The sequence below is a fragment of the Colossoma macropomum genome, unplaced genomic scaffold (genome assembly GCF_904425465.1).
Source record: "Colossoma macropomum unplaced genomic scaffold, Colossoma_macropomum, whole genome shotgun sequence".
Taxonomy (NCBI): Eukaryota; Metazoa; Chordata; class Actinopteri; order Characiformes; family Serrasalmidae; genus Colossoma; species Colossoma macropomum.
Window position 1 is genome coordinate 21,140,134 of NW_023494785.1, and position 26,493 is coordinate 21,166,626.

Below are 26,493 nucleotides of genomic sequence, written 5' to 3' on the forward strand. Positions count from 1 at the left end.
AAATAAAAGAAAAAGGATGGGGTCATATTCATAGGAACCAAGAAAACAGATTCATTTTATTCCACTTTTAAGAGTGATTAAAATGGCAAAGATAGAAAATAAGAAAGCTGATTTCTAAACTGCTGTAATACCCATGATACATCAGCCAAAACAGCTAAAAAAAAAATTAAAAAAAAAGTGGTCATATAACCAGATCAAAGAAGAGTAGAGCTGTCTAGCATGCCCAGGATCTGCAGGACATTCCTTTCTCAGAGTGCTGATAGCTGTCTCAACAGCAAAATGCAATACACACATTCTCTTTGAACTCTTTTGAAAACGTTCCAGTGCATGCACTATATAGACACAACTATCTAAATGAAAATAACTTTCATTCTTTGAAGAAAAAGAAAAAAGCTGCTTTGGCACCAATAAAACACTTCCCACACCATTAGAATCATCATGGAAATGGAAATGAGCACACCAACAACACAAATAGGTTCACTTATGACATTTAAACAGAGGTCTACAATTCCAAACTCAAATTCAGTTTCCAGTCCTGGATTTTGTAATCGCTGGTAGGTATTACACTAGGTGACCAATCGGTTTCATCAAGAGTTCAGCACCAGCCATTACAAAATCTAGAACTGGAAACTGGATTCAAGGTCTGGATTTAAAGACCTCTGATTTAGATTATGATACATAAAAGAAAGAAAAGGAGACAGAAACAGCCACCACCAAAAATGAACCATTCAAACAGTGGAACCTGACTGGGAGTGTGACCAGTCCTTTAGTGGAAAAGGGAACAGAACATGAAGAGACAAAATTCATACGTTCATATCTGGATATGAACAAAGGAATGTCAGGTTTTGAAACTCAAGACCCAAATCAGGTGAAGAGGTTGGGCAGGGGAGGAATGATGCTGTGAGTGCTGGGGCAGGCAGGTGATTGGAGGCCAAAAAAGAGAATCAAATAAAGAAAACGGAAACCATAAAATGTGAGGGACGGAGTTGGAGACGGCGAGGGAGAGGGAGGGAGTCCAGGGGGCGTGGCCTTACTTCTGCTGGGGGAGTTCCAGAGGGTGGCTGAGGATTTGGAGAGTCGCTTGTTTAGAACAGAGTCCACATGTTTTGGCAGGTTGACTGCAGATATAGAGCATCGGCCTGTAAAACCCAGAGAATACCGCGGAGGCTTGAAGTGCTGACATGCAGCTACAATGATCCATGGTCAAACACATTATAATTGAGGAAAGAATTCACAAATGACGGCTGTTCGCAAAATCTGCTTATGAACAGGTAAAGCTTATAAATCCTACACTGCATTTCATAAGAGGAAAAAAATACAAAAACAAAAACACTACACAAGACTGTAGAAACAAAATCTGTATACTATGGCACACAGTAAAAGTGAATTCCACCAGGTTCCACCCAGTTTTTCAGAATAACACTTTTTACTTTTTCACTTAAATAGTATCAAACATACGTTCAGGTAAAAAAGAACAAGCATTAGTGTCTAACATTGGTCCAGTATTGTCCAACCGAAGGATTTTGACCAGCAACAGTTTACACTCAAGCTTCATGCTAGACATTTATCTTATGTATAAATAAGACAAAAGCTTTTTATTACAGTGCTATGACGGAGCACAATTCTAGCGTAAATAAATAACTAAATTAATTTGACTCTAGAGAATTCCGTTGGAGACAACACTGATAAATCTGCAAATGAGGTCATGAGGCCCAGGAGACAATGCTTCAGCATTAGGAACAGAGCTGCAGTAATTTAGCATAATCGCACAGGACTCTACTGGACACTTTCCCTCAGAAAACACAAGAGTGGCTAATTCCAAATGCAATTTAAAGTTCAGCAACTGGGTCATGACAGCTAACAATGTGATGTTTATGCACGAGAAATCAATCTAGCACTGCTCTCCTGCTCAATGTACTAATTCATATGATACAGATGTCCCACTTACGTACATAAAGACCAAGAAACTAGTAGTGCTGAGTTATAGGTGAACACTTACTTGTGGTTGGCCTGAAACAAGCTCATCACATTGTGGGGAAAACACAACTAAAGACAGATCCAATTTCAGAAATCAATAAAGTCTAAAAGTATAGCGACAACAGCTCTGTGGTTCTCAGGTCATTTAACGCTGATGCTGAGTAAACAAACACTGTGACTTTCAGTCATAAAAGACAAGGAAGCCAACTAGATGCAACAACAGCTCATAATGAAGAGTTCATGACATTACCAGTCAAAACCTGCTATTTCAAACATCTCTCTGTGTTATAAGGTATAAAGTTATAACACAAAAATAAGAGACTGTAACATTGTTTTTTTGCCAAAGACTCTCAGGTTATACTGTGTACATCCACTAAAACCAACTGCACCTACAGTAACTCTGTGCTACTCACTTTGGCTCTGACTGGAATTGGCACTCAGTCCTCCAGCCCAGGACCACCTCTGTTGACGAATCTCAGCCCATGTCTTCTTTGCAGACCTCTGGATGGCAGCCTCGTAGCGCTCCTAACCACAAACATAATTGCTTAGACATGGAACAATCTCCATCCTTTCATACACTGCCAATTACCAAATACCAACCAGTTGTAATGATGTTGAATCACTGGATATTACAGTGTGTCATTGTATTTTTGTTTCTGTTAGTATTACTGCCTGTGGTCTTTGTTTGTATGGGGGATTTTTGAGCACTTAACAGACATTTCAGGAGTATTTGTGGTTCCTTGAATGCTTCTCAGCCAGTGAAGCAGAGTCATTTATTGTTCACCTTGTTCTTCTCCAGTTTCTGTTTCTGTCTCTCCTCCAGAGCAGCCCTGCGTTTCTCAGCCTTCAGTCTCTGCTCCTCCAGCCTCCTCCGGCGCTCCTGCAACTGCTGCTCTCGCAACTGCCGCGCCCGCTCCTCCTTCTCCAGCCACTCTGACTTCTTAGCAGCTTCAGATGGAGCCATAAGGAGGGAGAGAGAGAAATAAAGGGACTATATGTTAATGAGCAGGTAAACATGAACAGTCAATTTCTATGGATTTAAACTAACTAAACTGTACTTTCAATTAAAAATAAATAAATTAATAAAAGTACTATTCCATGGAAAACCAGAAAAACATGTCAGTTTGAGTTTACAGTACTGTGTAAAAGTCAGACCTTCTCTTTCATTTTTTTAATTTAAGTTCCAGGCAAAACTGCTATTAAGTACAAACTATTCATTTTTCCAAGTTACTGTGTCCTCCCAGTAAAAGGTGTTGTCAAATGTGTCAGTTTGTGGCCCCAAACTGTTTCCCAATTAAAAATGGAGTCATTTTGGTCTAACAATCTCTTCTTGTCAGCAGCAATTCTCCTGTTTAAAATGGTATTCCATGGTGACACTTCACCTGCTCAAGAAGCCTAACAGACTTTATAGGAGCTGTAATAGGTTGGATACTGACTTGCCTACCTATTATCCATCGTTTTACATAATTGCTGCACACACGGCTATTCAAACCAAATGCTCCAGGCTACACGGCATATTACAAGTCAATACAGAGATGTAAAAATGCGCCCTACTCATCTGCTTGAAACAGCTGTGTGCCAGAGGGTAGTTGCAAAACCTTTTCTTTACAAAGGCAAATCTATGTTCCATTTCTCACAGAGATAAATGAATTATAGTGGCTTCACACAAAGAGACATGCTGAAGTTTCTCTAATTCTTTTTGACTGGCATTTAAATCCCAACATCACATCAAGCACTTCTGCCTCTTCAAATAAACAACAGCCTTTCATATGTTAAGCGCCAGACTCTCCAGAGACTGCAAGAGAGGAACTGCTTCTCCATCTTTAGACATATGGGGTTAGATATTCTGCAGCTGCATTGAATCACATTGTGATTACCCATAGGATAAATACTGTGTATTCTGAAAAAGTCTTCATGTATCATGACATAATTTTACTATATTTCCCACCTCTAAATAAGAGTTACTTTGTTCGATCAATTTCAATCTCCCTGGGTCTCCAGATCTACACGAATACTAGCTTCTACATTTTACACTGTGGGGTGGGGAATTTTTATTCTGAATTACAGAGTGCAGTTCTATTACAGCCAGACTGGGGCAGCCTGCAGACATATTTACACAGCTAATGTGACATGCTGAAAGCAAATAGGAACCAGCAGTACAGTAATCAGAAGTTGATATTGGACTTTAATGTTTCTTAACCTATGGGTTGCAGGCATGTTTGTGTTGCCACACAAATGGAGAACTGCAGTGTCACAGCAGTGACTCTAGCTAACTGAAGTGTGAATATTGTGGTATCTCCTCTCTATAAATATTATAAACCATTAATCAGTTCTGTGCAATAGTAGCATAAATCTAATAAATATTCCTGTCCATGATACTTTCCTCAAGTAAAAGCAATGCAGCTAATATCTGATATGCCTGACAGAACTTCTATGCAATAGTTAAGAGGAAGAAGTAAGGGGGGGATGTGAAAGTGCAAAACAGAAAGTGACAGTAGCAGTGTTTTGATATAAAGGATTCTGTGTTTGAAAGGCTAGCTGGGCTGAACAATTTCAGTAAAACATCTAACCATTTTTTTGGACCAATATTGTAAATGTTATTTAAACTGCAACTAAATTAAATTGAATATTAAATTGTATCTAATAACAAGCTCTGTATTATTAGGTCAGAACTCCACATTTAAAACGGAATGCATCAGCTGCTCAGCTGCCTAATAATAACTAATAACTGATAATCCAAATTCAGTCCTGAATTTTGTAATCTACAAAGCGTATCTAAACCGTTCTGTCATGCTAAGGGTAAAGAGAAAAAACTGTGACTATCAACTAATTATACAAAACCAGTCAGCCCCTTGCATGGGACTATGCACATCCATGAGAAGCTGTGCCTCTGGATTCCAGAGGTATGAATTAGCCATGGCCTGAGTAAGCCAAAGTGTCTCTCTCCATAAAGAATTCATAAACCACCAGAGAGCACAGCAGACAAAGAAAACCTGCATGAGATTCCAACAGTCCAGGCTTAGGCATGCTCTTTCACATGTTCTCTCTTTCACTTGCACTACATGCAGGACTCATCTTAAATTGATAAAAAGAGCTCAAAGTAGAGAAAGCAAATCCACAGTAGCTTAGTTTGAAACTGTTAGTCATTGTCCTAACCAAAGAGCAACACTTACTCTATCACTCATTTCCACCTGTAAATAGAAGGTTTCAAAACAAACCCTACTATACTCAAGACTGCTAGTGATTATTTCCATCCCTTCTGAACTGACAGTACCTAAAGAATGGGGCTAGGATCAAATGAACACAGAAACCTAGAGAGAGAGCCATACATAATAATAATAATAATAATAATAATAATAATAGTAATAACATCAGTGATTATCAGTGACTAAAACTATGCAGTTTCATAATAAAAAAAAATCCATACTATTCAAACCAAATGTGAACATACAAACTTAAAAGCTGGAAACTATGCATACACTGCACTCATGTGGCTGGAATAAATACCTGCAAGTTATTTTCTTTCGCCATCATGATAAAAAAAAATAAACAAAACAAATATCAAGATCTGTTCTCAGCCAAGCTAGTTTGGGTGTGGGTTTGTGCTTTTTTTAAACTGAACACATCTGGTAATTATAGTGAACTCTGTCGCAGTACAAAAAACAACAAAAACACAAATATAATGAGCAGTGAGCTTTTGTGATAAGAAGTTCAAATACAGTGTGCTTAGGGCTGAGACCTGCAACTGATCTTAAACTTATCTTCTATCTATGTTCTATGTTTGCTCAAATGCCCTTTCAATACTAAAATATTATTAATAAATAAACCAAAAACAAACATAATTTCACTCACTAAATGCGAGTAGAATTTATATTTGAAATTTCATTTTGATACTGACCAATCAAAATTGCAATTTAACCAATAAGCATGACTATTTAAAGGTTGTACTAGTTTAAAAACAAACAAACAAACAAACAAACAAACACACACTCTCTTCCAAGACCATTACCATCACAGCTGGACTAGAAGCATGAAAGAATAAAGCTGAAGCATGAAACTAGTGAACACACCATAAAACATTATATGAATAAACAGTTCTCTAACTCTGAAAATGGTTCATTAAATCTAAAGCCATAAATCCATAATAATGGAGAGAAAGTGTAAGCATATTTAAAACTGTTAGGAATCATTGCTTATTTGTGCAAAGAAATGTTTATTTTGATTTCTGAGTTTTATGTATCTCAGTTTCAGGTTTTCACTGTTCTGGGGTTGATGCATTGCAGAACCTCATAGTTAGTAGGTAACTACTTTGTTTCATGTAGTCCACCCCTGTTGGTGGGAGCGAAATGGATCATCCCACCAATCAATGTTATGCTCTGGTGCTGATACTGGTTGCAACCAGTCAATTACCTCATCTCTCAAGCATCTCTCAATTACCTCAGTCACCTTGATCATCTTAAAATTATACTACGTCAATTAAGAAACTAATTATTGCCTGGGTTACATACTCTTACCCACATGAGTATGTAACCCAGGAGTGAAGGTCTAAATTAGTAATGAAATGAAGTGAAAAGATCTGTCCCAAACCCCCTAATCCAGATGCTCATAAATTTCCTATTTCCCCAGGAGAAAGGAGAATATAGAGGAGGATACAGAAAATAGATTTACTGCCTATAAAATTAAAAGAATGGAAGAAAGCAGAAAAGAAAGCTGGTTAAACTGAGTAACTGAAAGGAGAGAGGAAAAATAACGGATTAGTCCCCTGATTGTGGACCACGCACAACACGTCACCACCATCACCACAGACACTTAGAGAAATGCTTACCTTGAAGGTGGCTGCGCTGTTCTAGAGGAGTGAGAGAGAAGACAAGAGTGCCTGTCAATCATGCAAAGCAGTGCAGGCATGTGTACAGCCATGAGCAGCAGGGCAAACACACAATACACTCAGCCTGCTGTGAGAGGCTCCTAAACAAGTGTGCTGTGAGGTTACATCCATATGGGTTAATAACAGCACTTCTTACTGAAAACTCGGTGGTTAAGAGATTAAAAAGTGAAGTAAAGATGTGGTATAGAATTGTTGTGGTGTATGTGGTTTGATACTGGAGTGGGACAGCTGTTGGTTCTTTTCTGTGGCTACACGTGGACAGCCATGCTGAGTCAAGGAAATGAGACGGACTGGACACGGACCTCAGAGGATGTGTTGTCATTTTGTAGTAATTTTGTGAGAAATTAGGAAATATTTTTCCCTATAGACAAAGGCGTCTTAAAACCGGAGTCCTTATTTAGATGTGTTGCTGACTACAAGATGACGCACAACCTCTATGAGGATGGAGTGGCTTCAGTTTGAGCATACACTATTTAGGTAGAACATAATTTTTTAAAAGCTTTTCATAACTGATGCAGTGACCCTGTATGCCTGTATGCCTAATTCTTTAAATACAACATCCTGACCAGCAGGAGGCACTGTCTTCCTTAAAACCCAGCATTCACTTACCAAGATATTTAGCTCTTTCCTCTCTCCTCTCTTTTGCCAGTTTTTGTCGGTCCTCTGACTTCACTGCATCTGGAGAGAGAGGGAGTGATAAGAGGCATTATTGTGCTGCAAGCCCAGGCTCCCATCTGCAGTGCTATAATGTGCTGGAAACTGGCAGCAGTGAGTCTCTGGGACATTCACACCACATTTCCACTGAGAAGCCTAACATGCAATCACCATAATTAAGACTCATCTCACAATGCTTTCCACACACCTCAGTTAAAGTTAAAAATAACATCTCTGTCAGAAAACGTTTAAGAATAAGAATGTGTGCTGCATAACACCAGTTAACTTGCCCTAGTTCAATTCTGCAGCTTTTATACTTGGAGTGGGGTAGGCAAAAAAAAAGTATATCATAAAAATACTTACACATTTTTACAGTATGTATCATGATATGTTGACACAGACAATACACTAGTGCCACATTTACAAATTCAGAGCTCAGAGAAGCATACATTCTCCACTGCCATTTAGTGGATATCATGAAAAAACTAATCACGATAATATAAAATGTTGTTATATTGCCCACCTGTCCTTCAAAGCTTGGCGCTTTTCTAGTTGTAATGAACCTGATTTCAATTCTGTAGTTAGTTACCAGGTTTAGTAAGAGTGTTAGAGCAGGGAAATCTAACTGCGCTGGACTCCTGCCCTCTAGGAACAGAGCTAGACACCCCTGGTCTAGATAACTTATGCTACCAACACCAGCAACCTGAGATCTACTCATTTGGACAGTTTAGTTCTAGTGCAAATACAAAACAAACATAGTCAAGTGTTAACACTGGAACAAAGATCTCCAGGAGGACAGATCACAAAAAGGTAGTATTTGTTTCCAGGTTACTTCACTTGGACAAACAGAGGCACAGCAACAGAATTACCTCTTTATTATGAAGACTACACGTGACAATATACAAATTAAAAAAAAAACTGTTCCAAATCACTTTTAAATGACAAATAAAACAGAAACTCATTAAATCGGATGCTGGCAGCAGGTTGCTTCTTGGTGGCCCATGCTCCACTCTGGAAGAGGTATTTTTAGCAGTCAGAAAGCTGAAGTGCCGAGTCCCACGGGCCACAGGAGCTGATGAGCAGCCTACGTTCATCTTGATGAGTCACTCGGCCCAAGCTAGAAAAAGCAGCAAGCTGACCCAGAAACAGCTTGTAGATGGTGAAAAGCAACAGAATCTATGCGGCAGAAGCACCTGCAGCGGCCACATCACCTCTCCCCCTTAGCTCCAGAACTACAATCATCACTATACAATAATGGACCAACACCATCATGCTTATTATCTTTTTTCCAGTTTTTATTTTATTTTACATTCAATTTTACACTATTTGAAAAGCACTGTTCTTCCAGCCTTTTTTCCAGTTTCTATTAATTAATGAATTCATTTATTTATTTTACACCACCAAAATCACCATATGCCTTTCATGTTTTGTGCAAAATGATGTATAGACTAACACACAATATGAGGTATGTGGTTTTGTTCTGATTATTTATGTTATTCATCCAAGAATATGAGAAACTTATCTGAAGAACAGTAAGAACTTCACATAAAATGAAAGATGCGATACAAGATGCTAAGCACTCACTGCAATTGATTCTGAAGACACTAAGTATGTGATTATAGCTAATTATAGGGCACATCAGAGAGGAATGAGTTCAATACCATAAGAGGCAGACTGAAAACAGAAATACAGTACATAAACCATGAGACTAAATGGCAGCCAACACGGTACCAAAACAGCAGCTACTGTAATTAACCAGAATACAACAGGGGCACTCAACAAAAGGAAAGGAGTATTTTGTGCAACAAAGCTGCCATTTTCAGAGGAAATCCAGGCCATCCACAACAGTGCTAACCACATCTCCATAGCAACCATCATTGGAAACACCAGTGAGAGACTCTGTGGCAGCAGAAGTGCAGCAATCGTGTGTTCTCTCTGCCGGCCATCCGGACATGCAGGCTTCAGCATGCTTCACAAGGACATGCTGCACACTGCCAAGTACCAGCAGTAGCAGCAGCAAGGTCACTCAGTGCCTTCTTAAACACTCTTATTACTCTCCAGTATAAAACATTTTTAATCCACTGCAGTGCTTTAAGATGAGGGCCCACACCTTCTCTTTCTGGAGTGAGAAATCACAGAAATCCCCAACACCACCAACAACCCCTGTGACTGCATTTAAAGTGAAACTGATTCTAGGTGTTTTTGTTTCTTTGCTTGTTTGTTTTTTTAACATTCATTTTTCACTCTCTTACTAGTGCAGACCTAAGAACATTTGCTTCAGTGTCAGTGAACGCTCCAGAGATTCTCAAATTTTCAAATGTCAAATGTTGGTTCTCTCGTGCTGCTATAATAATATTCTTATGGCTTTTTCCAGACATTACCTACATGTCACTGAATACAGAAAAGAGATGGAGGATCACCCAAAGACTAAACTCTAATATATGCTGGTGTTGATCCCAAAATCTGGCAGCCAAGAGATTTGCTTAAGATCTCTCATTCAAAGACTACAGTCAACGTACTTGGAGGTGAAAATAAGGTGAAGAAAAAAAAAAAAAAAAAAGAAAAAAGTTGATTATTCAACTTAAACCTTATTAAGCCTCATTAATGCTCTGTAATAGCATTGGTTCAAACAAGTAAAGCTATTGTACCACAAACGTGACTGAGGGCCATAAATCCTAACTGTTGGCATAGCACAGTGAAATGTGACGCCTGGTCAGGTTTCATCATGAGCTAGTTGCTGCCTGCATTTTCTGATTATCATTAAGCATTCACCATTCACATTACCCAAATATCTTACTTAATTCTGTCTGCATTTACAGAAGCCAGAAAAGGGAAATATTTTACTGTACAAAAACTCTTTTGCCAGAGAAACTATTTTGACATCCATGCTGGTGCAAAATGTAGTGACCTCCTTCCATTTCTCATGGAAGTAGTGCCAGGAAAACTAGTTTATAAAGACCGTGCATGGCGGACCAAATGGAGAGAGCGTATCTATGTGAATTAGGTCAACATGATTGCTCTTACCACATTTCCATAACGGCCATTCACTGCCATGTAAAAGATATGTTTGAAGACATTCAAACACTCTGCCTACACCTTACAGCAGGTACAGTGCATGCCTACCTTTCTTAGTTTGAGGACTGACATTTGACCGTGGGGTGGGTGTCGCTGGTGAAGTCGGTAACTTTGGAATGACATCTGGTATTGGAGCTGAAGTGACAGCCTTGTGTTCAGAATCAACAGGAGCATCAGCATCTGTTTTTTGGGGTGTCTTCACCTCCTCGCTGTTGGCTTTAGTGGGGTTTGCATCCAGAGATGTTGGGGGATCTGAGAAATAGAAAAAAAAGAAAAAGCACATTTAAGCAGCTGCCAAACAGAGACAGAATTCATTATAGCTGCACATTCATATAAAGGTGCATTTTACATATACAAACATGAAGGTCTGACTACGGGGACTTGATGGAGTTGATGGAACCATGAATTTAGTAGAATGTGTGGACGTATAGCAGTGGACCTGAAAATAATTATTATTCAGTACATAGTGCTTTTGGTATTGGCAGAGCTCAATTCTGAATAAATAATTTTAACTCTGAAAATCATTTGATGCTACCCTCCCATATTACCCTGAGCCCTGATATTGCTTACTATCAACAGTTCCACAAAGGGCTTAATACTGACAACTAAAAGGACTACTTAGCAGTTCTAAAGATTATAACAGCAAACTTGGCTCACTTGTCTTTTCTCCACAGTTCAAGAAGGCACTGATTCAGCAGAGGAGGAGAAGAAAGGTATGATAGATGAGGAAGTCCTGCTCATGATAAAGGCATCTGAACTAATGAATCACTGAGGGCAGAGAGTTTGTCCAACAGCAAGCAAGTAAATGATCAAATCAGCTCAACCTGTCTGAAACCTACTATATCATTTAGGCTAGTAGACTATGCAAAAACATCTGGTTCCTTGTGACTGCTCAAATGTGAGTTATCATCCTGTGGTATACCATTTGAATATAGAGTGGACACAGTTAAATATAATGTTATCTGGGGGCATGAGATACTTGCCTACTTTTCTTAAACAACTCTGCCAAACTTCTCTTACTCGGTCTTGTAAGTGAGAGGAGGTTGCTATGAATGTTAAACTGCGGACCTTGCACTAACTATTACCTATATTCAATTCCAAAATCACCAGCAGGCTACTCTTGATAAAGAGACAAACCAAATAGCAATGGATGGACAGTGGTTCCCAGCGGTCCCAGGCCCCTGAAAAGGTCCATGTTTTTCCTTCATCCCTATGTGTTGCAAAAATGTGGACCATGTCGGGGGCCACGGAGAGTGGCTTGGGAACCAGTGTGATAGAAGATGGGCTATAGGTTAAAAGCATCTTATTCTATGGTCACTTTAAAAATCAAGCAATACTATTTTGGGGTTACAGTCACAAAACTAGCCAATAAAATTTCTAGAGTGCCTTTATTCATTACACTCTTAAAAAGATGGCTCTTCAAGGGTTCTTTAGTAAAGAAAATGGTTCTATATAGAACCATGAACACCTCTGCATGATTAGAAAGTTCTTTGCATCATGAAAGGATCGATCTCCTTCTTCAGATTGATGGAGAATGTGTTGTAGATAGTCCTATATAGAAACCTTTTTGAAAAGTGTTCTAAACGGCACCAAAAAGGGTTCCACTATTTTTATAAGCCAAAGAACCCCTTTTTGGTATTACATAGAACCCTTTTTGCTAAGAGTGTAGTTTGTTGGTGCAACTGTTTAGATGCCAGTCTAAGCCACTCATTTTCTTCCATGCCAAAACCTTTCAAATCATTGATAGAACTTTGTCTATCCATAGAAATAAATATCTTCAAATACTTTAATTTGGTTTCAGGTAGTTATTTATTTGTTAATAACTGTATCTTTACTCTTGAGCAGAGGAAACCTGATTTCTGGCCAGAATGCCTTGAAACGTACCAGACTCCATGTTGCTTACAGAATTTCTCACATTCCTTCAAGTAGCACAACCTGTTGACCAGGAATGACCTCACTCTTTAAAAACCCAAACATTTCAAGTTTTCTCACTGAAACAGAAGGGCTGTCTGACCTTTAATGTGTCAATTCAACAGCCTGAGGCGAAGTAGTCATGCTTACAAAGCAAAGAGCGGAAAGAGAGGAAGGGAGGGAGAGGGAGAGAGAGAGGGTAGGAGAGAGAGCGCGAGGGGGGGGGGAATGAAGGAGTCTGTCCAAGTCTCACATGGCTCACTCTTGGCAGACCACACTTGCCACTCCAGCTCAAGTATAGATGTAAGAGGTGTAAGAATACCCTGGGGGCATTTGACTGCAGTCATTACAGTCCACCTCTGAACTCCACTAGCCATTAGGATCAGGGAGTTCTGCAATGTTTCGTTAAAGAACAGACAGCACAGATATCTGTCTCGCTTTGCATTTCTTCATCCCACGGTGCACCTCCATCACAAAAGAAAGCATCTGGAAATGGTGGGCAAACGACCAAAAACCCACATCAACAAAATGCTTTTAACGTACTCAGTGACTGATTTCAAAATTCTGATTTCAATAGTTTATTTCAGTACAATAAGACATGGGGGATATTTCAGTTTACAGTGAAGTCCACAGTGACATACGGTTAACATCAACATTCCAAATAAAATTAGCTTTTACTTAATTAATAATTTAATTTGACAGATGTCTTATCAGGATCTTTAACTAACTTCAATAATCAACTGGTGTCTAAACCATGTAGTTCCATGTAGAAAGATACCATGTAGTTCTCAGAACTACATAGTATCTTTCTCCCTCTCTCCCTCTCTTGCTTTGTATTTATAAAACAGCCCAGAACTTACCCGTCTATAGGCACATCTGCACTACACAGGCCTACTTATTGATATAACAACGCACAGCAACATAAAGTAATTTTGTTGATTTAAAGCATTTTTTGCAGCTGCGATTCACCAAATTAAATTTAGCTTTTTTGTTAACTATGCTGGTGTGCTTTGCCAGAAGCTCTGAAAACAGCAGGCAACTACACAGGCCTGATCAAATTAAGATTTCAGAACAGGCCTGCCAAACAGAGAACTGCTTCTAAAAGATGGGGAGGCCAGGCATGCGCTTTTAAAAATGCAAATGAGACAAATAGGGGGTCGGAAATGGCAGTGAGTGCTGTCAGTGAAATCAAAGATTAGATGGAAAGAGGGGTGGGGTGGGTGGAAGAGAGAGTGAGAGAGCAAGAGGGAGAGAGAGATATAACACTGCATCTCATTTGAGCAATACTGAGAGGGTAATGAAATGAATGACCTCATCCCCCACTCCACACCCCTCACCCCGGATGGGTGATGTAAGGAGGAATGGTGCCCCTCATGAGAGGGGGATGGGGCGAGGAAAGAAAGACAGGAGCAGACTAGCTGGAGGCCCAGGGTAAACACCAGCTACTGGATTAGAGCCAGAGAGAGAGAGCCACAGCCAGAGAGAGAGACAGAGAGAGAGACAGAGAGAGACAAAGAGCACCAGAGAGAGAGAGAGAGAGAGAGAGAGAGAGAGACGCGAGACAGAGAGAGAGAGACAAAGAGAGAAAGAGCACCAGAGAGAGAGAGAGAGAGAGACAGAGAGAGAGACAGAGAGAGAGACAGAGAGATAGAGATAGAGAGACAGAGAGAGCCAGAGAGCCAGAGAGAGAGAGCGCCAAAGAGATAGAGAGAGAGAGAGACAGAAAGCCAGAGAGAGAGGATGAGGTAGAGAGCAACATAGCCAGAGAGATAGAGAGAGAGAGAAAGAGTGCCAGAGAGAGAGAGAGAGAGAGAAGAGAGAGAGAGAGAGAGAGAGAGAGAGAGAAAGAGAGAAAGCCAGAGAGAGAGAGAGAGAGAGAAAGAGCGCCAGAGAGATAGAGAGAGAGAGAGAGAAAGAGTGCCAGAGAGAGAGAGAGAGACAGACAGAAAGCCAGAGAGAGAGGATGAGGTAGAGAGAGAGGATGAGGTAGAGAGCAACATTATATGGTGTTACCATTATATTTTTTTTAAATACTCTAAAATCAAAGAAAATGAAACATTAACTCAGAGTTATGTGAGAAAGGTGGCAGGAAAGAACACTGTGCTGGGCTTCAAACATTCTTAGAACCTAACTTCTCTAGCTTAATCCATTTTTTCAAAAGCTCCCCATAAGCGAATGGGCCATTTTCAAAACATTCCAAACCAGAAGAAAATGAAAATGGGAAGGGCTTTACTAGCTGACTAGTATTTTGGCACCTGGGACCTGGGTGTGTGTGAATGTTTGAGGGAGTGCGTGTGGCTCAGGAGGAGCCACTGTATGACCACTGTGTGAATCTGTTCCATAGCTGAGAACCATCAAACCACAGTACATCAGCTCAGACCACCCAGTTCATGCTGACCATGCGGACTGTCTGCAGCAGAGGAGTAGTCCATAAATGGCAAACAATACATAAACTTCAGTTAAACATCCCAGGTTAGACTACATTTCTTCCACAATTCTTGCATGGTCTGTTCAACTAGGTCCAAAATGCCAACATTTGTCTCCACACAGCATTAAGACAACCAGTTAATCACACTGAGTAGAATGTGACAATGTAATTGTAATATTAAAAATACAAAAAGAATTCACAGAAATAAAGAGGCAGCACATGAAACAAACTGAATACAAAGAATGTTCAACATCATTCCCTTATGATCAATATGACAGCCAACCCAATCCATGTGTTGTTCAGAGCAAGGAACTTTTGCAATCAAGTCTTGTATTAATAATTTGTTCATGATGTGGATCATGCACATTTCTGATGCATGTGGGCAGCTTCAAGAAAGAGGCTGACCCTGATGTTCATCCTAATGACAGATGTAGATATCTACGTTGCTCAGAGGCAGACCCTTTAGCATGTAAACAAGCAAATACCAACATGCATTATGTGAACACCTAACATGTAATTGCAGGGAGTACAGGGATCTTCCTAAATACAGAGCTTTGGTCTGCAGCCCCACCCAGCCATCCAGTGGCTATCCCAGAACACTAGACCTAATTACGGGCTCTGCAGAAACACGCCCAGCTGCAAAGCTAAAACACTATTCACATAACTAATTTGCTTCAGTCATTAACAGCAGGCCACTGGGAGCTAATGACATTACGCTGACCCTCAATTGAAGAATATGAGCTCAGCAATCGAATGAGAGAGTGGGTTTTCAAAGAGTTTATGAAAACATTATCTACTGGATTGAGCTCAACATCTGGAGGCCATTATGTACTGTTTTGCAGTGTAACAGGCCCACAATCACTTACAAGCAAAATGCAAGAACTATTAAATGGTCATTTAATGCAAGGTTAGCATCCTCCATCATCATCCTGTTTTGCTACATATGAAAATTAACACATTTGGGGACGGAATTTTTTTCTGTGCAGGTGTCAACAAATTCCACAACGTTATGGGGCAGCAAACATTTATCAAAACACAAATTATTAGAATGCATACTAATAACATTGAAGTAATATGTAGTAATTTTACATATGTCAATGTGTTCATTTGACCATTTCCAAACCTCTTCTGTTGGAAGCCAAGTATTAACTGTGGCAGTGTGCTTAGCTGCCTAAGACTTTTGCACAATAAACCTGCCCTACAGAAAGAATAACTCATAAAAAGGAGGATGAAAGTAGGATGAAATGCATTAAGAAGTAAGTTTTTAATTGCAGTGCTGGGAATGTAGCTATAGATACAAACCCTCACACAAACAATATACACATGCACCATAACACTGGCCTTTAGCTGCACCTGACTGCCTCTAATATTAGAGGTCTGCTGACTGTCTGAAGTCTGTCTGCCTCATGGAATGACTTTCCTACTTCCAGACCACTCTTAAGATACACACGCTTGTGAATTCCCCTCCCTCTACTCTGCCTCAGAAAACACAGCCAGGTCAGAAGTGGAGTACAGCTGCCAAAGACTAAACTTAGGCCACGTCACGATGCCATGACATCACAGGAAATTTAGACATGCGCAGAGAAAGGAGGAGGAGAGCAACAGTGAAACCCAGAGAGAATCAGGAAGATGTAGGAAAATCTTGAAATCAGACTGATCCAGATGTTTAGGCTTCATATGCTTTAAGGGAGAATAAGTCATCAGAGCTTGTCATTATATTTCTATGAATTTGTTGGACAGTATTTTTTTAAAAGCATTAATCTAAAACTGAAAAGAATTCATTTGTAAAAACTTTTAAATCATCCTGAAGCTACGGAAAAGCATGTGAGAAAACATGTGGCTGAGTCAGGTCACGTGCTCTGTCTCTGATGCTGCACTGACTTACTCCCACACATCTGTGAAGGAAATTGTTCATCGTTTCACGAGGGCTTGACTTTCCAAATTAATTTATCTTGAGCATTTTAAACAGCCTGACTCATGCAAAGAGATGACATGCATAACTGCTCTGCACTACATAATTAAAGATAATTCATCAAACCCATTATGTGGTGACTGGTTTTATTAGTCTGTGGATGCTAATTGTGCCTAATGAAATTACAGTGTTTGAGAAACATTATTATCTGTACTCCAAATATGACTACAAGTCTCCCTATTTGAATTTTGCGTATTAACTGTTCATCCCAATCTCCTTTTGGTTAAAACCTTTGGGCACATAATTGGGAAGCCTCCTGTGGAGTCTAGTTCCAGCCACAATTTGCCCTCCTGCTCCAGCTAATTAACTTCTTCAGAAGTATTAGTAATATGTATGGGGAGGGTACAGATATTAGATGCAAGTTGGATTCAGATTTTTTAACAGGCTGACATTTATTACACTCATACTATGCGGACTAAATAAACACATGAAACACACTAGCACATTTTCAGGATTTTCCATTAGCCAAAGTCACAATACAAATAACACTTTTTGCTCTTTAATAGACCTGGCATTTTACATTCTTAAATGAAAAATTTAGCTGCTGATTTAAAAACACCAATCAAATTAAGTGCTGCACTGAAAGTAAAAGGCAACTGGCTATTTAGCACAATGAATGATGCATAATTATGTTGTGATGTGGTAAAGGTGTAACAGCAGCATTCAAATACAGTGCAAGGGAACTTACAGGTATTCAAAAGTCACTACTTATATTTAATGATTTTGTTACATGATACATAATAACTTATACAAGCCCTTTGTGAGCTGGATCAGGTGCGTTGAAGCAGCTGAAGCTGTGTAGTACAGGTGGGCCACAAGACTGGACTTGGGAAAGACTCCTATCATTTACTGTGTGCTCTATGTAGTCTGTGGTTAGGTATAAAAAGCCTGGACTGTATTTATCTTTCTCTCCAGTTTGAGAGGAGCAAGAGGCCTGCATGCCTAACGGGGGCTCAGTGTCTGACGGCATGTGATTTATTCCATCTGCGTGCTGCAGACAATGTCTGCACTGGTGTGATGTTATCTCTTCATACACTCAACCCCTGGAACCGTATCACTGCTCTTTTCTCCTCTCCGCCTCCTCTCTAGCATTCTATTAACTCATCTATTCATTATCTCATTCTTACCACCTAGGCTTGCTCTCTCTCTCTCTCTCTCATCAACTTCATTTGAGATATAACAGACATATGTAGAGAGGGATTGTTTATTTTCTAACACACTGGGGAAAAGAAACACACACACATACAGGCTGTCACTACTTATTATATTATTAATTCATTAATGTACCTGTTATTTTGGCAATTACTCAAGTAATCAGAGTTTGAAAAGAACAATAACGAGCAGGCAGAACCTTTCAAAGATTCCAAATTATTTTCCAGGAAAAATGTAAACTAAGAAGACTAGTAGGCTCTCTTTCTATAAGAGAGTCCAGTAAAAAAAAAAATTCAGGGACACAACAATATGGGAATCACAGGCAGACACAGATATTCAATATTTTTCACACAGATGTCTGTCAATACAGAAGCTAATACTCAAACACTCATAAAATGTAGTAACTGAGACTAAATCTAGCTCGTTTAGCATTACAAAGAAATATAACAAATATTGGTAGAAGGTTAAAAATCCAGTAAAATGAATAAAAATACAGACTTTAGTGTTTCAGCCCTGCATCTCTTAAACGGTGTCTCTTTGCCCAGAAGACAATAAACATCAAATCACAGCTTGAAATTTCAGTTAAAAATAAACATTTGTCCAATTTTACATTTTTTTTAACAAATATCTGCCTATACAGATAACCCCTAGAAATGTTTAACATGCATCATCATTAGCATCCAAATTGTTATTTGCCAATTACTGTCAATTCCTTGAGAAGGTACATTTTCACTGATTTGTTTTCTTTAATGTATTAATGAAACAAAGACAAACAAATCAGCCTGATAACCCTAGGAAATCTCAGTAGTGGCTAAATCAGTTTCTGGCCTAACTACTAATGTCACAATACCATTAGGATCATCAGTCCTTTGGGAACAGAAAGCACAGAGAAGGAGTCACTGATATAGAATGCCACACAATTTCTGAACAGTTAGCTATGTATTTGTTCAACACTGCAAAGAATGAGATTTGCTGCAAAGAGGATTTATCTAATCCTTTTCTCCTGCAAACTTATGTGCCTTGTGAAACAGAACATGGATTAATACTGCATGGTAGAGAAAGGACATTTGATTTTGCTGCAAATTCTTACGGTGAACATCATATGCATATGGAATTAACTGGATTACGGACAGCAAAGCTTCCTCTTACTCAAAACATGAAATCTATATGAAGGTTTTTACATTGGTGGAGATTAAAGAACACTCAAGGCTTGGGGCTTCATCCTGGCTTCCATCAAAATAGCTCAGAGACTAAATTTTTTCTTCCTCCTTTTCAGCTCAGCCAGCAAATTAAAATCGTCAGAGGGAATTAGCCTAATTATTCTAGCTCTAGAAAGGCATACATTACCTCCCATAGGCTCTCACAGGGAACAAAACTGCAGAACTGCATCGTTAGAGGGAGGATGTATTGCATTGCTGCCCTAGCAGTATAAGAGTTTGTAAAAGCCTATGGATGGTAGGTTACATTCACCAAAAAAAACACAATCATTTTAGAGAGTTGAAAACTTGGGTAAAAGACACGAAGAAAACACTGGATTATTTCTTATTATTTCTGCTGATGTTGCTATCGCAGTGATGTTTTGATTGTGTGCGCTCCTGCGTGTAAATATGTGTGCAACATATAAAACTTAGCAGCAATCCTCATCTTAAAACAAAGGAAATGTATGAATAGAAACTGGTCTGTAACGGTACGCCACTCTTATCCTTCAAAGCCGTAACATTTAGAGACTTGACAGGGATTCAATACTACAATACTCTCGCTAATCTGAAGAATCACAACCAAAGCATTTTAGGATGTTCGGCCCTACAGGATACATAAATTGCAGCAGGTCAGTTTCATCAGGTCATATTGCAAGAAAGGTGGTTTTCACTACAGCAATAATCATTCTTCCTTTTTTTTATATCAACATGATGTTTCTGTAGGTTACCTCAGGCACAGTCAGCATTACCCAAGGTTTATGTTACATCACAGTAAAAGAAGAAATCATTTCTGATCAATGATTCAGTCCTAAAAGCTAAGATATGATTCATTCAACACAACACAGCTCACAAACATCTGTTCAAATAAAAAAGAGTTTTTGTTCAAGACGTTTTTTTTTTAACTGATAACACTAATGTAAAACATCAATAAAATATAAAATCGTTACCTTATGTATCAAAAATCATGTCAAACCATAGTGACTACACTCCTAATCTCCTCATACTAAAAAATGCAAATGTGCTAAACCATCTACTTAATTGGGTCAAGTTAAAACATTTATGCTGTTCAGAGGTCTGTGTCTTGGAAGGCCTCAGACGTCTGCCAAATCTCTAATGTTGTCACCACCTCCAAGGTACATAAAATTTCCTTGGTCAGCTCTGGGTCCATGGAGCAGAGCAATAACATCCCACTGGGGTGACAGAAGGAAGGTGGGAGGAGACACAGCATGTTATACAACAGAAGCTGACCCCCGCCAGGCTGTCTCTTCCTCTTACCATCTCAGCGTCAGCATGGCTGCTCAAACACACCAGCACATTCTGTAGCGATGTACCATCTTGAGTTGTTCATGGTCCATCGCATCAACTAGCAACAGGACATTTAGTTAGCCCGACTGCAGGTCTTGTAGGGAGGCGTTTCTGTGCCAAGAGCAGCACCTGTGATCAAAGCACAATTCTGAACACTGATCACTCAAACTATAGGCCTAAGTGGTCCATATTGATTTTTACAGCATTGTTTTTGTAAAACTGATCTGTTTAGTGGAATGCAAAGCTCTGGCTCAATTACAGTAGTCTAGGTCAGCACTGACTGATAGGCTAGAAGCAAAGAGCAGCATCAAGGAGTCAATATTTTGACTACAGAATAAAATATGGAGGATCCTTTTACAACTGGCATCTAACGGTCCATATCCTACATTTTCTCTTATTGTATTATTTTGTTTTGTTTTTCCTTGATATCCACTTAACATTTGTGTGGTTTTACGTACCACAATTGGTTACTATTAATTTGTACATGACTATTTTCCAACCACCCTTATCCCTTAGAATTAAATAGGCTATTTTGTTGCTGTCTTTAAGACTGTTATAAGATACATTATCTCTCTTCTGACTGGCTGCCCTGTATTACACCTCAGTCAAAAAGTCCTCAAGTGCCCCTGTCAAAAAAAGTACACAGAGATGAAAACACCCATTGGAACTTAAACATGAATAAGTGAGGCTGAACTGTAGGCTGAAGAGATGGATTCATAAAGGAGTTGGTTCTCGTGACATCACAAAAACAATCAATTTAAAAGTGCCTGTTTCTACAGCATAACTTCCATGGAACATTTTGAAACATCAAATATTTACATATTACTTCAAACTGCTTTATTTCAAAACATTGAGGGAAATTCGTTTTTCCATTATATGGGCCCTTTAAAACACCAACAGTACACAAACTATCTGTATGATATTAAGAAATGAACAGATACCCAACGAGATGATAACATGAACAAGAAAGAGATATACTTGTTGACAACACTAAATATGTCTTAAACACAATGTATATTCGTACAACAGAAAGCATTCAGGAATTTGCACTTAGTCTAGTTTTATCATGGTACTTTTGCTGTACAGCTCAAAAAGTAAGTATTTTTCAAATGTAGCACTGAAACAGTGAGCACATATCAATACAGTTTTGTATTTGACTATAGTCTTTTCCGCTTTTCCACAGCATGCCAAATTCAGATCTCTGCCCATTCAGTTTCAACAAACTGTCAAAACAGCCTAAGACCATGGTGGACCAGTGAGTCATTTCAGGGCTATGTGATGAGTTGTGGAAGGCAGACCTTTTCTGGTGATGAAATGGTCTTACTGATTCCAGCTCACTGGGCCCAGAATCTCAGGTTAGCAGAGGGGGATTAAAACAGAGACGACAAAATAGTGGCAACTCCACAGGCGTGAAAGGAGTGTCAGGGGGAGGGAGTGCTCACCAGAGCACATGCCTAATGCAAACCAAAAGGAAAGAGATTAGAAGATGTTCTTCAAAAGTCCTGACAGGGCAAAATTCTACAGAGGCAGTCCAAGCTCAGCCCCCCATACAAAGTAGAGAGGGAACGCCTCAGCCCTGAGTATGGCTGCTGTGAGCTAAAACAGTATGATTTATTTTTCCGTTTCAAAGCACCACCACAAAACTGCATCATTAAACTAAACAGAACTAGCTCTCAGACAAAACAAAGTGAATCTCCAAAATCTCCGAGACCTCTACTAAAGAACTGAAAACTCGAGTCATGGTTCAAGTACACATATATCATCATCATCACCATCATCTTCGTTCATTTATCAGGTTTACACTGAGTGAATCCTCATTTTCGATGTAGCCTAATGTAATGTAATGACAAATATTTTAAATGTAGCGTTCAGACATTTTCAACGTAGAGCACATCTCAGAAATATACATACAAGAAGATTGGTTTGACAGCAGAGCACAAACAGAGCTAGAGCTGAAACTTGTCGAGAATGTTGCTCATCATGCAGGAGGTATGTAACACAGACCTCCAAAACAACATCTCACTGTGAGAAAAGCCTAGTCACTACTGTTTGGTGAAATCAGATCAGAAGGCAAGACAAGAAATAAATGACTGTTAGGCAGAGAATTTCAGAGACAAAAAAAAATGATCTATGAAGTGCACAAGCGCATACATGTAGAATGCAGCCCATCACCTTTGATCAGTCATTTAGTGCAATAACAAATAATGGGATGAGTTAGAGAATTTAGTGACTCAGCAGAGAAAATGGCTAAGTGCACATACAGTTTGCATAACTGGAAAACATGTTTTCATGCAGAATCTGATACAGACTTGCACACTGTAGTTTGCTCTTGGAGCAAGTCATACCAGAGCCAAACTAGACTACAGATGCCATAACCTTGTTGAACTGTACTAGAAAGAGCTTGCAATATATAGGCCTATGCATCGTCATGCTTTCTTCTTTATGTGGTGATACATCCATTCCAGCTGAGAAAGACATGCTAAAAACTACCATAAATGAAGGTCACTCTTGGCATGCACCTATAAAACAACCCAGATTTTTTTTGCCAGATTTTACCAGCTATTTCAAATATGTATTATGATCGCTAATTTGACCTTCAGTTTTGAGTATTTAGGTCTCTCCCTACTCATAGAGATAAGAACCTGGTCTTGTATGGCTGGAATAACTGCTTGTCAGCATTACCAAGATGGTCACAGAGCGAACAGACTTTCCTATAAGGTCTTGCGTGGTTTGGTGCATCACTGGGAATATCATGTTAATATATGCACGATAAAATAATTCAGCTCTCAAAGGATGCTTATTGTCTATTCTAAACAGATGTCTATTCTATATAGATCACACATGGTTAAAATTCCCACTGCTACGATGGGAAATTCAGTCTGCTTTTGCCTGACTCAGAGCCAGAAGCCCCCGCTCAACAGGCCCCCCCAAGCATGAGGAAGGAAGCACAATCTTCTGTTGTCCATAGAGAAAGCTCCACATAGAAATCTTCACATAGAACTTGGGTGGAGGGCAACACACAATGCAGAGGAGGTACTGCTCTGAAAATACCACTGCAGCAACTCTTCCCCTGCAGCTCTGTGCTCAGACATGGACAGAGGCACTGACACACTGCAATGTATTCATTCAGCTAAGCTTATCATATTCAAATGTCAAATTATCCCATTAAGTGTGGTCTGACTGCATTGCTGTCACTGTCAGTTTTGTGTTTTGTCTGTTCAAAACATGAAAAAGGTAACAGTCCTTAATGGCCCACATTAACCAGGTTCAGAACCATGGATCAAATAATGCACCTCAAAGCAATTCACAGAGAAACTCATTTGCCTAAGCACATATCAGTTTTGCCTTTCTCAATGTGACATTTATCTCTCTCAGATAAGGACACGCCTGCTTGCATACAGTCACATATTGAAACTGGACTATCATTCTCTCTTGAATACACTATGGTTGCACATCCAAAGTCCCCAGTGAGGTCCAGTCAAAAAAACGATCAGCCAGTCTATCCTCTGCCAGCCTGTGTGCCCATATTGATCACCCTCCTCAGAGCAAGGCTGATAATCCAGGAACAGTTTAGGCATTTTACATCGTGGTGAACAGGATTACTTGAAGCGCTGAGACCTCAGTGTTCCTAGCCAGTTTTGTTCCATGATCACTGCGGTGGGTGATCCTGGGCCTAGAGTTTGCTGCTCATCATTTTTGCTTGGACAGTGAGGTCCGGGGAGGGGGCTATAGGACTGTAACTACAGAGTACACCAGACACTGTCTGTTCATATGTTTTTTTTCACAGGTTGACCACATAACCTACGACCCCTGTAGATGACGCCACACAGTAGCCTACACACTTTCATGAGAGCATCATGAGAGATAAATTCCAGACGGGGTTACAATACCCGTTCTGCTTCCGGCTTCAACTACTTAACACTAGACTATCACATTCATCTCATAGTCATTCATCCCCGACAGGCTTGTGCAACGACTGGGTTTGCAGTCCTGCCACTGAGTGCAATTCAATTCAGCCCCGTCCCTCATCAGCTACGAAACCACAACTCAGGCATCAACAACAAAACAAAAAAGGAAAGAAATAAAAACACGACAACATAGATGACAGCTGACGAATCCCTGTGTGAACGCTTGAACCGAACTCAGCCTAATTTTAAGCAAACTTTAAATACGCCCATGTTAAAACAAAATAACAGGCAGTTTTCAGAGGCTGGGATTAATGTTAGGGCCAAACAGCCATGTGCTAATGAAGATGAAGGGCAGAAGCTGGAGTCTGTCGGTACATCTGAATCTATGGTCACCGCATCGAGTGCCATAAAACCATCACAGAACACATAGCAGAAGGAAAAGAGACGTTAACATGACGGTTAGCTCCGTTCCACAAACACAAACGCAGACTTACGGTCTTCTGCTGAACGCAGAACATCTGTATCCAGGTCAGAGCCAAAACCTTCACACTCCATTTTGTTCTCTGGGTCAGGCGGATGGTCGTGCTCTTCTCTCAGACCGTATACTCATTCCTCCGGGATTAAAAACGGGGGAGAACTCGGCTCGCGCGCTCCGCTGATGTATCCCAAACCCGATAAGAAGAAGGGAGAGGAAATGTCAGTGCAGGAGAAGCGGGAGCTTGAGGGAATGTAACTTTAGTCCCAAGACCACGAAACCGAGACTACCTCTCGGCCTCGTGGGTGTTAAAAAAACTGAGGTAACTTTCAGCACAGCGGACAGTCCCACCGCTCCCAGCTGATAGTAGTCTACTGCCTGCTGAGCGGACCGTCCCTGCGTGCCCGCAAATCTCGACTGTACCTTTCACGCTAAAGGGGATGGACGTAAGCTTTGTGCGCTGCTTAGTCAATCCCCTTCCGCCTGTTACATCCCACACATATATTAGTTTTCTAACATAATACATTACTTTGGAATTTGGGCCTGAGTTTAATCTCATTTCGTGCTTTAAACTATTTTGTTTATCCGAGTGCGAGCCTGCTCTCCCCATGAAATGGACTCTACCAGTAAGCCCAACATTCAAACTGTTTGTGCCCTCAGCTGATTGCAGTGGTGTCTCTCTGCGGCCTGGGCGGTTTAGTCAGGACCCCTAAAAAGTCAAGTCGGGCTCTGTGATGCGTCAGCTTTGTTAAGGAAAGAAGAATTTGCCGAGTACGGGTGCTCTGGGGAGCACTGTATAACTATGTATAACTAAGATTCCCTCACAAAAATAGACCACACAACTATTAGGTTTTAGTTGTTTAAGATACAGAGGCTGTTCAAATAGCATCTTCACAATACTTCACAAACATGGTATGCAACATCAGTGGGATTTACCGAATATGAGGCTTCAATATTAGTCTGGTTTTAGTTTACGTGGACGTACACCTTCAACTTCATCTCCTACACATTTGTATTTTATTTCAAGCGAATATTCAGTTCTAGTTGTCTAGGCAACAAGGGTTATATCAAGTACATCTGCTGTTTTTCCAACATAACCAGATTTGCCGTAAGAAATGGAACAATAGGTTGAATTAAAAAAAAGGCTCTACAAAATCAAACTGAATCATGAAGCTGCTTGCCACCTGTAGAGCGCAGCTAGCATCTGCTTGAGAGTGGACATGGATGCAACAAGATGGGGGGTGGGGTGGCAAACGGCACGCTTGAGAGGGGACACCCCGTCCCCCCAAAAAAAGACCCAGTGGGGCTCCTTTGTGCAGCTGTTGGCCCCGCGCTAGCACAAACTCCCAAGAGCCACCTGTCACTGCAACTGGACACAGAGAAGGAGGACTAGGGGGGGCTGGGAGCAGGCACAGAGAGCCCTAAACAACAGACCTGGAGAAGACCCACTCAAACTAAATGGATGTTTTAGGACCAAGAGGCAGATAATATATACTCAACACAGTCTTGGGTTGTTACATTGGGGGAAAAAAGACAAGTAAGGTTGATGTAA

At 40.0% G+C, this 26,493-nt stretch overlaps 1 protein-coding gene across 4 annotated transcripts in view; it reads right to left on the minus strand.

The window, feature by feature from the left end:
• The window catches only part of map7d1a (MAP7 domain containing 1a), a 40,806-nt gene extending 15,489 nt beyond the window's left edge, over window positions 1–25,317 (minus strand). Inside the window, exons 1-7 of one of the 4 annotated variants that reach the window (XM_036586846.1) lie at window positions 24,961–25,317; window positions 10,640–10,843; window positions 7,472–7,540; window positions 6,803–6,823; window positions 2,762–2,925; window positions 2,391–2,502; window positions 1,035–1,139 (exon numbers count right to left, since the gene is read on the minus strand). In XM_036586846.1, coding sequence (XP_036442739.1) covers window positions 1,035–1,139; window positions 2,391–2,502; window positions 2,762–2,925; window positions 6,803–6,823; window positions 7,472–7,540; window positions 10,640–10,843; window positions 24,961–25,021 — 736 coding nt within the window. In that variant the 5' untranslated portion in view covers window positions 25,022–25,317. The remainder of the gene's footprint in view (window positions 1–1,034; window positions 1,140–2,390; window positions 2,503–2,761; window positions 2,926–6,802; window positions 6,824–7,471; window positions 7,541–10,639; window positions 10,844–24,960) is intronic. The other 3 variants (XM_036586854.1, XM_036586862.1, XM_036586870.1) reach the window with 3 other exon arrangements.
• Window positions 25,318–26,493: the final 1,176 nt, after the last annotated feature.